The sequence below is a fragment of the Sebastes umbrosus genome, chromosome 3 (genome assembly GCF_015220745.1).
Source record: "Sebastes umbrosus isolate fSebUmb1 chromosome 3, fSebUmb1.pri, whole genome shotgun sequence".
NCBI lineage: Eukaryota > Metazoa > Chordata > Actinopteri > Perciformes > Sebastidae > Sebastes > Sebastes umbrosus.
In genome coordinates this window covers 4,102,961-4,116,759 of record NC_051271.1, presented here as the reverse complement: position 1 = coordinate 4,116,759, position 13,799 = coordinate 4,102,961, and the positions used below count along the sequence as shown (strand labels likewise).

General features: G+C 41.8%; 1 protein-coding gene across 1 annotated transcript in view; it reads left to right on the top strand.

Annotated features, from left to right (window-relative positions):
• The window catches only part of cbx6a (chromobox homolog 6a), a 32,484-nt gene extending 19,801 nt beyond the window's left edge, over positions 1–12,683 (top strand). Inside the window, exons 8-11 of the mRNA XM_037764044.1 lie at positions 3,006–3,387; positions 4,949–5,190; positions 7,708–7,887; positions 11,554–12,683. Coding sequence (XP_037619972.1) covers positions 3,006–3,387; positions 4,949–5,190; positions 7,708–7,887; positions 11,554–11,799 — 1,050 coding nt within the window. The 3' untranslated portion in view covers positions 11,800–12,683. The remainder of the gene's footprint in view (positions 1–3,005; positions 3,388–4,948; positions 5,191–7,707; positions 7,888–11,553) is intronic.
• Positions 12,684–13,799: the final 1,116 nt, after the last annotated feature.

Below are 13,799 nucleotides of genomic sequence, written 5' to 3'. Positions count from 1 at the left end.
TTTTAGGTGCCCTGATCTCTCTCTGACTCCCTCCCTCCCCCTCTTTATCTCCCTCTTTTATCCTCCTCACCTCCACTGACAAGCAACTCGTGACACAGGCGTTCCTCACGCTCCCCATGGACCCATGGGAAATCTTTCCACCTGCTGGCCCCTACACCCCCCCTCCCCATCTCTAACCCTCTACCTCCGCATCCGACAGCAGGATAGAGACATAAATAAAAGATGAAGCTGCTGGACAGGAAAGAGGGTGGTGGTGGTGGTGGAGGTGGAGTGGTGGGGAGTCAGGTTCTCAGATTAAGACACAAACACACACACAGTGCTGCATCCCTGTCAGCCCTCTCCGAACACTGTCAGTTACAAGGTTGTGTCCGTCCGTGTGAATTTATATCCTGCAGGGCGTCCAGGTCCAGGCCTGCCTCAGCAGCTCTCCTCGTATTATATATCGCCCTCGCAGCCGTCTCACTAACAGCAGCATCTCTCTCTCTTTACTGCTGCTTTGTCGACCAACACCTTCTTTTTTTTTTCTTTTTTTTTACAACATCTGCTATGAATACTAATACTGCTGCTGCTGTTATCATCAATACAACACCTCTCACTGTGTTTCTGCGCTGTCATATTACTCCTCTTCCTGCAGGTTCATTTCAGTTTAAACCCACTGACATGGAGAGGGAAATGCTTTCTATTTACGTTACACAGAAATGGGCTCTTTTCATTATGTTAGATATCTTAACGTCCTCTGTAATGTGCAACGAGCGATGATCCACTTCACAAATAAATAGAGTGAGAACTCACAATCTTATTCTGGTTTAATTAAAACAGTCCACGTAAAACACAAATGTTAGTGCTCCTATTCCTCCCGCTTACAGTAAATGCACCAGATTATATTGATCTCACATCAGTAGTCAATCAGGACCAACAGACAATGCTATTGATCGATATAATCATTATGTTGTGGACACACACTTACTGTAGGAAGGCAGAGCACAAGGTTCCTAATCTTTAGAGAGGAAGGATCTGGTTCTGCACGCTTCAGTCCGGGTCAAGTATTTCATTAAAAAGCCCAGCGTTTGATCTGTAGACCCCCGTTGGGGCAAACATGATGAAAGGCAGTCTCACAGCGTTGAATATTCTATTCATTAAAAGAGCACACACATGCTTTTTCATGCAAATAGTTCCTGAGATTACAGAACATCAAAATAATAGAAATATATATTAGAAGTAATAAACAGAAAATAAATATTGCACATTGTGTGGCCTTCTAGCAGACGTGATCTAAAATGTTATTAATTCGATAAGGAGAAAATAACCAGCCCTGTCGCAAAGCAATATTCGTGAAATAGTCACAAAATTGAATGCATTGATTCGTGTACATAGACACAAATTTAATTTTTTTTTCGTGATGGTAAGCATGAAATAAATTTGTATGTAATCCACATAATTGTAAACGCCGCATAGTGAGGAGGTCGGGGTGGGTAAAAAAAAAACACACCAGACTTTCACTAGGAGACCGCTGATCATGTCCCGTGTGAAACCATAAGTCAACGTTGATTTATTCGTCACGTAACTTTAAGCAACGCCACTTCCGGAGTTATTTTAACCCAAACCACGATCTTTTCCTAAACCTAAAACTAAGTAGTTTTGTTTTGAAAAGACTGAATCGGAAATTGACATGTGCGTCACATGTTGCTGGACATTCGTAGGAAAAAGCATGAAAAATATGTTGTTGAAAGTGGCGCTGAGCGTCATGAAAAAAAATGGGAAATTTGTGTCTATGTACACGAATCAAATAGATTAAATTTTGAAGAAAGAAGAAGATAATGTATGATTGCTCACCTATCTAAATGTGAATGTTTATTACGAGAACTACTCTGTACTACAACTAAAAAATCTACAGCAACTACTACTAAAAACAGCTTGGATATAAATGCTAACGTCAGCACGCTAACATGCTCACAATGACGAATAACATGTTGATTCTGGGTAGAAGGAGCGAGAGAGAGACTGCTGCTGGTCGAGGGAGGGGAGGTAGATGAGTCCAACAAACACAGGACTTCAACCAGGAGACCGCTGTTTGTGTCCCAAAGTGTTGTTGAGTTATTTTAAAGTTAGTGACGATGTTTTCCGTATTTATGTTACGTTGTTTACATGTGTATTTTGCTTAGTTTACGTACTTATTTCAAGCTTCAACCTTGACGTTTTTCCTAAATCTAACTAGGTAGTTTTGTTGCCTAAATACAACTTTGACTGTTAACGTAGTTTTGTTACGTGGCGTAAAAATGACACGCGAAAAGGCTAAAATGCGTCCTCATGACACGTGGGACTAAAACTAAAATGTCAGTCTGCTGACGGCGCTAGAGGACAGGTCAGAAGATCTCCAAAGTCATCCTCTGGGGATCTTGAATGTCTCGACATAATTTCAAGTTAATATAATAATAATAAATATAATGATAATTTCACTGTTGTTGAGATGTTTCAGTCGATACCAAAGTGGAAGACCGACCGGCGTTGTCGTCCTTAAAGCCACGCCACATCTGCTGCCTCCACCCTGAATACTCACGTACACTCACATATTATAACAACAACAATTACAGATAAGCAGGGCTGCAACCAACGATCATTTTCATTATCGATTAATCTTTTGATTATCATCTAGATTAATCATTTGGTCTCTAACATGTCAGAAAATTGTGAAAAATGTCCGTCCCAGTTTGTCAGAATCGAAGGTGGTGTCTTTAAATGTCTTGTTTTGTCAAATATTCAGTTTATTATGATATAAAACAGAGAAAAGCAGCAAATCTATGTCTTTCAGGGGCTGAAAACAGACATTTTATTGACATTTTTGCATGAAAAATACTTTAATGATTAATCAAAATATCAAAATAGTTGGCGAATATTTTTCTGTCGAACAACTAATACTTCTCTCCACAGGATTTCTTTTATGACCTCCAATCGTTTAAGTCTCAAACACCTATTCTGTTGTTTTTCTCTCTCTCTCTGTCCTGCAGGCGGAGATCGGCCCTGCTGCCTTGAACCTCACCGACGCGTCCGTGGGTACCACCACCACCACCAGCAGCACGACGACTGGTAACACTGCCAAGGCTCCCGCTCCGCCTACCGGCAGCACTTCCTCCCCACCTGCAGCAGCTCCCCCTGGGGGTCGCCGTCCTGCTGCCCCCGCCTCCCCGGCCCCCAAGCCCCCGTCTAAGGTCTCCCCCGGGCGTGGAAAGGGCACGTGGAGGGTGGAGGACCTGGAGGGGGAGCTGGAGAGGAAGATAAAGCTGTTGGAGAAGGAGCGTCAGGCCATGAGGAAGGAGACGCAGGGACAACACGAGAAGATCAACCAGGGCCTCGACACCGCCAACCACCGCGTCACTGAGCTGGAACACAGTGAGTCTGGGGGTGGATGAGGAGGAGGAGGAGGAGGAGGAGAAAGAGAGGAAGACATGGTAGAGAGTGGCTGAATAAATGAAGGATGTATGGATGACCTGATGCACACACAGGGAGGAAAACAGCTGCGTTGCTAAGCAGACGTACATGAGAGCAAAGCAAGACGAGGCTGAGATTAAACTTTAATGAGCGCTGTGGGTGAACGGGGTCATCACAGCAGTAGATTAAAATAAGATGCTTAATGTGGGCTGAAGGTTGTGAAATGTCAAATAGGGCTTTTACTTGTGACCTGTAAATCTTCATAATCATAGCAACTTGTATAAATTATCCTTATTTTATGATTATGTAGTTTGGGAATGTCACATTGGTTTTGGAGGGTTTCATCCATGGATGGATTACTAAACGGGCCTACCGGGCACAGGCCCAGAAGCCTCAGGGGCTCCCCTGGCCAAAATGTCACTCAAAGAGAGCCAAGAGAGTACCAACCAGGAAGATATGAAAAATTACCACAGAGAGACAAAAAAAAGCCACAAAGAGACACAAAAAGAACAAAAAAACCCCCAAACAAAACGACTACAGAAACAAAACGACTTCAAAAAGACACAAAACAACTACAGACAGACACAAAACAACTACAAAACGACACAAAACGACTACAAAGAGAGACAAAACTACTACAAAGAGACACAAATTAACTACAAAGACACACAAAATGACCACAAACAGACACAAAACAACTACAAAGACACACAAAAAGACTACAAAGAGACAAAATTATTAGAAAGAGACAGAAAACAACTACAAAGATACAAAAAGACTATAAAGAGACACAAAACAACTACAAAGACGCACAAAACGACTACAAAGAGACAAAATGACAAAAAAGAGACAGAAAACAACTACAAAGAGACAAAGACTACAAAGAGACACAAAACAACTACAAAGAGACAAAAAGACTACAAAGAGACACAAAACAACTACAAAGAGACAAAATTACTACAAAGAGACACAAAATGACTAGAAAGAGACAAAAGCGACAAAACCAGTAAAAGATGCAAAACGACTTCAAAGAGTCACACTGTGTGTCTTGCTCCTATAGGAGAGGCGGTGGAGCCTTTTGTATGTTTCATCGGCTGTATGTTGGTGAAATGTACTCTACCAAAAACAATCCCAGTAACTGGAAGCTTGGTTTCTGATACAGAGAGTGGAAAGAGACCATAAAAAGGAGACAGAGATGTTTGAGAAGTGGAGATGAGAGATTGAGAGTTCATGAGGTGCAAAGAGGAAAAGGAAAGAAAAAGCGCTCCTCTATTCTCCTTTTAGCTCTGTCATTCTCCCACTGTCTCTGTCTCTATGTCTCCTGTGTCCTCCAGTTAGAGAGGCTGATCATTAACTGTGACCACGCTGGAGCTCTTGTCAGGCATTGTGTGTCAGGCAGGGACTAGTGAGACGAGAAATACCAGCGTCTTTGTATAATTTGGCCATTAACGCATCGTCTCCCTCGTCTCTCTGTCTCCGTCTGTCTGTTTCTCTTCATCTCCTCCATCATGTGTCTCCACAGCGCTGACAGAGCCGTCGTTCCCCGATGGCTTCGTGCTCTCCTTCCCCATGAGAACCAACTACATGTACGGCCTGGCGAGGAAAGAGATCACGGAGATGTACGCCTTCACTGCCTGCGTGTGGCTGAAGGTCAAAGAAGGAGGCATCGGCACCCCATTCTCCTACTCTGTGCCGGGGCAGCCCAACGAGCTGGTGCTGCTACAGGGAGTCAACAATCCCGTGGAGCTGCTCATCAATGACAAGGTACTCATACCACACAGCAGTTATTAAAGCATGAATATGGTGTGCTTGTAGAAAACAATCATATTGAAACTAATGGCTTCTTCTGGTTCCTTATAATTAGTCAAGTGAAATAACCTGCCAACAGGAAATCATTATGAGCTCATTAGGCTGCTCCACAGAACAGAGCGAGCTGGTTGGTGGCTCGTTGTAATTCATTGATTAAAACATGTAGTAGAACTGAAAATGTCACAGCATCCAATTATTGTTTGATTCAATATGTTGTAGATTAGATCAGTGACTCTCAAAGGGGGGTTCGAGGACCCTGAGGGGTCCGTGAAAAGTTTTCAGATTCATAAATTGAAAATGATCATGTAATTATTATTTTATTTACAAAAGGCTTCATAGTTCAGCAAATAATATTTACATTTTTAAATCTGCACTTTCACCCAGGAGACCGCTGTTAGTGTCCCACATAAAACCTAAAGTAAACATTGACTTTACGCTTGATACGTAACATTTTCCGACATGTTGTTTGCCGCAACATTGTTTTCAATAACGTGTGTAACGTTGTTTTACGTGACGTTGTTTTACGTGACGTTGTTTTACGTGACGTTGTTTTACGTGACATTGTTTTACGTGACGTTGTTTTACATGACGTTGTTTTACGTGACGTTGTTTTACGTGACGTTGTTTTACGTGACGTTGTTTTACGTAACGCTGTTTGACGTAACGCTGTTTTACGTAACGCTGTTTTACGTAACGTTGCTTTACGTAACGTTGCTTTACGTAACGTTGCTTTACGTAACGTTGCTTTACGTAACGTTGCTTTACGTAACGTTGCTTTACGTAATATTGTTTTACATAACATTACTTGTTGCTTGTTACGTAACGTTGCATAAAATAGTCCGATAAGGGCAGTTGTTATTTATTTACATAAGTTACGTTACGTTGTTACGTTACTATTTTAACACAAACGGTGATCTTTTTTCTAACCTTAACCAAGTAGTTTGTTGCCTAAACCTAACCAATCGTTTCACAACGTTACCCACGTGGCACTGTTTGTTTCTGCAAGCTTGATAGGAGGCTGATATGAAACAAATTCATGAAACTCTTTTTTGGTTCAGAAATGTCGACATTGAACGTATCCTGTGGTTTTCAGGAACGTACAGTACAATGCCAATTCTTTCTGAGGACTGGGTTGGTATAATAGTTCATAGATTACAGTCAAATCTAACAAATCTATAACTCTTAGAATTTGCATATATGTTCAATACATGTCTAATATCTTTTTAATACATTTATCTCATGTTGTTCTTTCACATATCAAAGACTATAGAAGTGTAAAAATAGGCTACATCATTATTCAAAGGGACGTATATGAGGGGTCCCCGGTATATTCTCTATCTTTAAGGGGTCCTTGGTTGAAAAAAGATTGAGAACGTCTGGATTAGAGTTTACTAGATTAGGTTTGGTTCTCTGGATGCACGACAGCATACTGTAGGTGTGCACATGTGTGTCCATCCCCCACTAAGCCTCACCATCCATTTCATGAGTCATGGGTAAAACACATTTATTCCCCTCGCTACAGAAAAGGTAGAACTAAAAGAGATGGTGCCCTTGAAAAAAACACATAACAGAAAAGACGAAACAAAAAAAACTAAATAAATAATTAACAGCAGTGTCACAGTAAATGTCAATATTACTTCAAGTCTTTTTCATCCAAAATAAAAAACCTTGAATTAAATGGTGCAGAGTGAAGTGAAGCCCGTGTTCACAGTTTATTTTTTATATTATTGAGGAGAGACGGCACAGAGGCGAGCTTTCTGAAGCTGGTGTTTTATTTAGTGCAATAATACTTACCTTTTACAGCGCTTACGCTTATAGCTCCCATGGCAGAGGTGAGCTGTAGTGATGCTGACATAAACCACCACATTCTGCCATGATTACTACCCACACCTGTCCAATATCCAATCAGAACGCAAGCTTGATGTGTCGTAGCTCACTTGAAATCACTCAGGCCTTGTTCAGACTGCCAGCCCCAAATCCGTTTTTTGGCATATCCAGATTGTATCTAGATTTATTTTTAGAAAGTCTGGACAGCCAAAAACCACATGAAATGGGATTTCTCCAAAACGGATCCTAAACACATTTTGAGGTGGTTTGAAATGTGTTTCCAATTGGATTTCTATTTGCGTCTCAGTCCGGAAACCCACGTAAAACTGTCAAACCATTACATGTGCAATAGAAAACACATCATACAAAGCTACATATCAGCATCAAATAACCGAAGATAAAATGTTAGATAAATGAGATATCGCAACCCACAAAGAGTGCAGTCAGACACACAAGTGGACGAGTGGACACAACAAAGTGTCAGCGTGTCACTAGCGGTAGCTACGTAGTTACTGACACCTTCGTTGTTGCCACAGCAACCCATGCAGATAGGTTGGTGATGTCTGGATCTTATCGCTTGCAGTCTGGACGTAGCCTCAGTCACTTTGTAAATGTGTGTTAAGCGCTGTATTCTCTGATCTGCAGGTGGCGCAGCTGCCTCTGTCCCTACCGCAGGACGAGTGGCAGCACATCTGTGTGAGCTGGACCCTGAGGGACGGGGTGTGGAAGGCCTACCAGGGGGGGAAGATGAAGGGCAGGGGAGAGGGACTGGCTGCCTGGCATCCCATCAAACCAGGAGGAGTCCTCATACTGGGACAGGAACAGGTGAGATAGGATGGATGGATGGATGGATGGATGATAGAGCAATAGATGGATGCATGGATCAGGTAGTTCTCATACACAGTTCGTAGCAAAATCTATGACAAGTAATGCACTGTAATTCGTATATATCCCGTAAATTTAAAGTAATCCACGTAACGGTGAAACGGGAAGTATAAAGAGCGGCAAACGCAGTGTAGGGAGGAGGTCGGAGTGGATGGATTGAAAAATACCAGACTTTCAACCAGGTGTTCGTGTCCCGTGTGAAACCAGAAGTCAACGTTGATTTATTTGTTGCATAACTTCCGTACTTAAGTTACAAATTCCGGAGTTATTTTAAGCCAAATCGCAATCTTTTCCTAAACCTAACTAAGTAATTTTATTGCCTAACAGAGTCGATTTTTTCCTTAACCTAACTGAGTAGTTTTATTTTGAAATGACTGGAGCGGAAATTGACACGTGCGTCACCTGTTGCTGGATATTCGTAGGAAAACGGACGAAAGATACGTTGTTGAAAGGGAAATTTGTGTCTATGTACACGAATCAAATAGATCAAATTTCGTGACTATTTCACAAACTGCTGTGGGACTGTGTTGGAAAATAAAAGTCTTCATGTTTTCGTTAGCTCAGAATCAGCCGTTTATATATACATAAAGAGTGGGTCCTCTTCACGGAGTCCGCCATGTTGCACCTCCATGTCTCTACAGTAGCCCAGAACGGACAAACCAAGCTCTGTAACTTTTCCTGCTTGGGCCAGATTCGATAACGTTACTTGTTTCCGTCGCCGTAGCTCTCTCTCTCTTGCTTCACCACTCACTTCCCACCTCTGCTGCCGCTACCACAACTGGCTCTAGAGAGTGCCATTTACGTTTTTGCGTCGGCCATCGTAGCTCTCCAACACGCTAGGCACACAGGAGAGGCTTCAGTTGGTTGCAATCTGCAACCTCACCGCTAGATACCGCCAGATCTAACACACAGCTCCTTTAAGTAACGCCACTTCTGTAGTTATTTTAACCCAAACCATGATCTTTTCCGAATCCTAACCAAGTAGTTTCTCAAGTTTATTTTGAAAAGACTGTATGCATGTAACGAGCGGAAACTGACACGTGTTGCTGGACATTCGTAGGAAAACGCACGGAAAATGAGAAATAACTTTTCGTAAGATATGCAAACCGTTGTATGAGGATCCATTGCATGGATGGACAGATGGATGGATGGATGGATGGAGGGATGCTACATGGATAAATAGATAGGGAGAGCTATTTTAAGGGAGCACCATTAGCTCTTCACACATGAGCAGACAGAGTGGTGTTCATCGTCTCGCTGGGCTGCCTCTCTCTCATTAGTGAGACACCAACATTACATAACCATTATGAAATCTGACATTATCCCTCCTCTCTGGTGTCAAAAGAACAACCCAGAGCTCATTCTGCAGCACGAAGGATCAAAAGCAGAGAGAGTCCAATTCTGCAAGATGCTGCAGTGATGCAACAACTTGATTTAATGGATATTTTTTTATAAAGAGAGAGTGAGAGAGAGAGTGAGTCCCTTATTAATCTCATTTGAGGATGGATGATGAGTTGCTGTTGTGTGGATGTGTGGATCAGATTTTATGGGGAAAATCCCAGGACATCCCTCTCACTCCGAAGGGGGATAAACACTTTAATCTTATTTAAGGGGAATCGTCAAATCACAACATTTCTTTGCATGGATGGAGCTTCAGTTCAGTTCAGATAACGTTATTTATCCCCAAGGTGGCAATTCATTTGTAGCATTCCCAGTCCATACATCCATACAAACAACAGACAAACAATAATTAGTTAAGTCAAAGGAAACATATAAAAGGCATGGGCCAGTTGGAGGGACAAGTTACAATAAGAACCATATAAATAGGATTATAGCAATAAAAGCCAAAATATAAGAAACAATAAATAAGAACAACATAAGTTCCTCTAAATAACAGTCATTTAAAATGGGTATGGTCTGTGTTCAGCAGCTTAATAGCAGAAAGGAAAAGGACTTGGAGTAACGATTTGTTCTCCTTAAGGGCACATTATAACGTCGGCCTGAATGCATCAGAGAGAATTCAGCCGAAAGAATGTGATCTGGTTGGCTGATCATTGCTTTTGCTTTCTCAGCCACTTGTTTCTCCCAAATTGTGCCCAAGTCCTTCTGCTGAACTCCAATAATCTTGGAGCAAACTTTGACTATACGATTTAGACTGTTCTTATCCTTCACAGACAACCCTTTAAACCAGTACGTAAAAGAAAAGGTCAAAAGGCTTTCAATAAAAGAATGGTAAAGCCTGCTTTATCAATCTTATTTAACCAGTAAAGATGACCACAGTGGTAGTCATCAATTGCCTGAGGAGGGTTGTAGTTTTCTGATATCAGAGGTAGTATATTAATTTCAATATACTATTAGTATTAATCCACACAAGTGAAGTGTTGGAGAATATTTGTCAAAGCAAACCTACAAGGTTGACATGCAACACTCAGAAATATATTCACTTATATCCTTATGAATTGTTGAGATACGCTCGCAGTATTGGGTAGAGTTTCCAAACTGGCTGGCATCACATTAAGGTCTATTGGGACTCCTGTCCTGCTGATTGTTATCTATTATGGCCCAGTTTGGAGCAGTGACTAAAGAGCACCAGGACCAGATATATCTGCACATTTCATCTGAAGAACCATGAAGAATAAAAACAAACTTTTCTTTGAGACACAAGAGATCAAAACTAGGACTGTCAACGTTAACAAAATAATAATGCAAAATAGTTTTAACGCCACTAATTTCTTTAACGCATTAATGCAACTTGCGATTTTTAGGTTGTAGCGGCTCAGTTTTAAAGCTAGAGTGAAGATACTGGTATCATATGAAACTAGAAAAACCTAAAGAATCCATTGGTACCGACCATGTCGCTTCAAACGTATGCTAAATTTTGGTGAAGAAAAACTGTCATGGCCATTTTCAAAGGTGTCCCTTGACCTCTGACCTCCAGATATGTGGGTTCTTTGGATACCCACGAGTCTCCCCTTTACAGACATGCTCACTTTATGATAATCACATGCAGTTTGGGGCAAGTTGAAGGCCCATACACACACACACACTACAGCCCAGGAACTCAATCTAAACCATAGTCTGTAAGAATTTGGACTTAGTCACCGAGACGTCACCCATTAGTTTGTGGGCTGCCATTTTGAAGCCACGAGTTCGGCATTTTGGCCGTCGCCATACTGTTTTTTTTTTGCAACCAGAAGTGACACAAGAGGGTGGAGCTAAATACAACCAAACCTGAAAAAGACATTTTTAGGCGACCAAAATGTACATTGATGAAGTGAAAAAATACTGTGAAAGGGTTAAAGACCAGACAACGCCGTGGTAACGACCTGTCAATCACAAGGTAGCCCCGCCCTAAAGCATCCCCTGCTTTATGGTCTATTTGACTCTAAATGGGACCATAATTTACTAAATGAACATCATGCTGTATTGAAGAAGACTTGAAACTGGCGATTGAGACCATAAGCAAAAGGTAAAGTTCCTTCCTGAGTTCCTGAAAAAGTTCCTGCGGTGGAAAAAGAGCCGACGTGACTGTTGTAGATAATCCCAGCAAAGCTTGGTCTCTTCATTCTGATATTCAACCTTTTGTTTTTTCCTCCTCTCCCCAAGGATACACTGGGCGGGCACTTCGATGCCTCCCAGGCCCTGGTGGGGGAGCTTTCCCAGTTCAACCTGTGGGATCGGGTGTTGAAGCCGGCAGAGGTCGCCGCCCTGGCCGACTGCAGCTCCTCAGCGCTGGGCAACATCGCCCCCTGGACCGACCACGACGTGGACGTGTACGGCGGCGCCACCAAGGAATCCCTGGACCCGTGCCACGCCGCCCAGAGAACCAACCCCTCCAGCCCCAAACAGTGAGGGGGGGACCGGGAGAGGTCAGCCGAGGGTGGCTGCGTTTGTGTTATAACGATGTATATCACGTTGGGGTTTACAGTGTATTTGTCGGGGATGGGAAGCTTGCTGGTGGACTGAAATGTGTGACGGAGCGATTAAGAGTATCTGTTTTGTTTTTAGTGTTGGTGTACACGCTCATGTGTTTACAGTGAGTTTAGTCACAGAATCACCTTAGTGAAGGCTGCATGGGTGGATCTGCTTCTGGCATGAACAGGACTCTTGTGGAGCTATTCCATATTCGATTGATTATTGGCTGGTTAAAAGTACCACCCTCTGGTTTAGGTAATGATCTGTTGGGCCAGCTGGTTACTCAGGCAGAGGGTTGGTTGGGTTTGAATACAGTTATGGAATGAACCTTTAACGATGCCATATCTAAGGGTTTCTTAATTTTACCACAACGTGACACATCTCGTGTCCGGTCGGTTGTGTTTAATGCTAAAATTCTGAGATGCTCTCACGGTTGTATTGATTTCAGTGGGAAACAAACTGTTCATTTTTAACTGTACTGAGTAATGTCTGTGTACTGTTGAGTTTTCTACACCATGATCTGGTAAAACAGTGGTCTTATAAATGTATATTGTGTGTTATGTATCTCTGCTGATGTTCGCTCTGTGCCAGTCTGCTGTAGCCTCTCACACACCTCACAGTCCTGTAAAGACAAAGAATCTGACAGAGACACCTGACGTCGATCGAAGCAACCAATCAGACGCTGACAGTGTGATGAACCGGAGTGACTTGTGTTGTATTCTTGAATGTAAAAACCAGATGGATTGTAAGCGTGTCTGCATGAGCAAAGTCACATTTCCTGTCACTAAAGAAACAAACTCAAAAATGTTGATGTCCCCAAACTGCCTCGCCACTCTCTGAATGTCTCTTTGGTGAATCAGATCCTCACAGAATGACGGGGAGCGAGATGTACGACGTGGATCAATCCTATGACGGCCATTTCGTTCTTCAGATCTGACTCTGCAGAGAGGATCAGAACGATAAACTAGTCTTCATTCTCTCAGCAAACTATACAACAAACAAGATGAGCAAAACTTGGGATGCATTAATTTGTCTCCAAGTCGGATGAATTTTTTTTTCTCTCATTAAATTTTAACTACAAAATACCTGAAGCTGTTTACGACATGCGGGATAGTCGAAGGAAACATGTCCTTGTTTAGCACTTGCAAGCTTCTTTATTAAAAGGAGTGATTTTGCACTCTGAATGAAGGAGTAATTAGTTATGTGGTGGCAAAATAGTGAGCGTGATCGTTAAATTAGGATTATTGGCAGTTACCTTGAAGAAGACATTCTCTGATTCTCTGATGCGAGTCCTCCATGTTACTTTGATTTTCAGGCACGTATTATTCACAGCAAAGTCAGTTTTTAAATAATCTGTATTCATAGCATATACCACTTGGCTGTTATTGTTAATCTTATTTAACAGTAGGGCTGCAGCGAACTATTATTTTCATCGTTCTCTCTTAGTTGTTTGGTCTATAAAATGTCAGAAAATGTTGAAAAATGTTGATCAGTGTTTCCCAAATCCCAAGGCGATGTCCTCAAATGTATCGTCTTGTCCACATCTCGAAGATATTCAGTTTACTGTCATAGAGGAGGAAAGAAACCTGAAAATATTCACGTTTCTCAAATCGATTAATCAATTATCAAAATAGTTGGTGATTTATTGGCAGACAACTAATCGATTAATCATTGCAGCTCTATTTAATAAAGATAACTTCCACATGATTGGGACCTAACAGCAGAATTAAGATGCTACTGTGTAAAGCTGTATTTATCCTGAGAAAAAAAATTGCTTCATGATTAGAGCACCTTCACATTTTCAGTCTGAGGAGCTCAGAAAACATCACAAAATGAGGCTTCTCATCAATACAAGACTTGCATTGAAAATAATAAAGAAAAGATGTCTCGCTGCCTGATGAATGCCAACGTGAGGATGATTAAATCAAGGACAACTG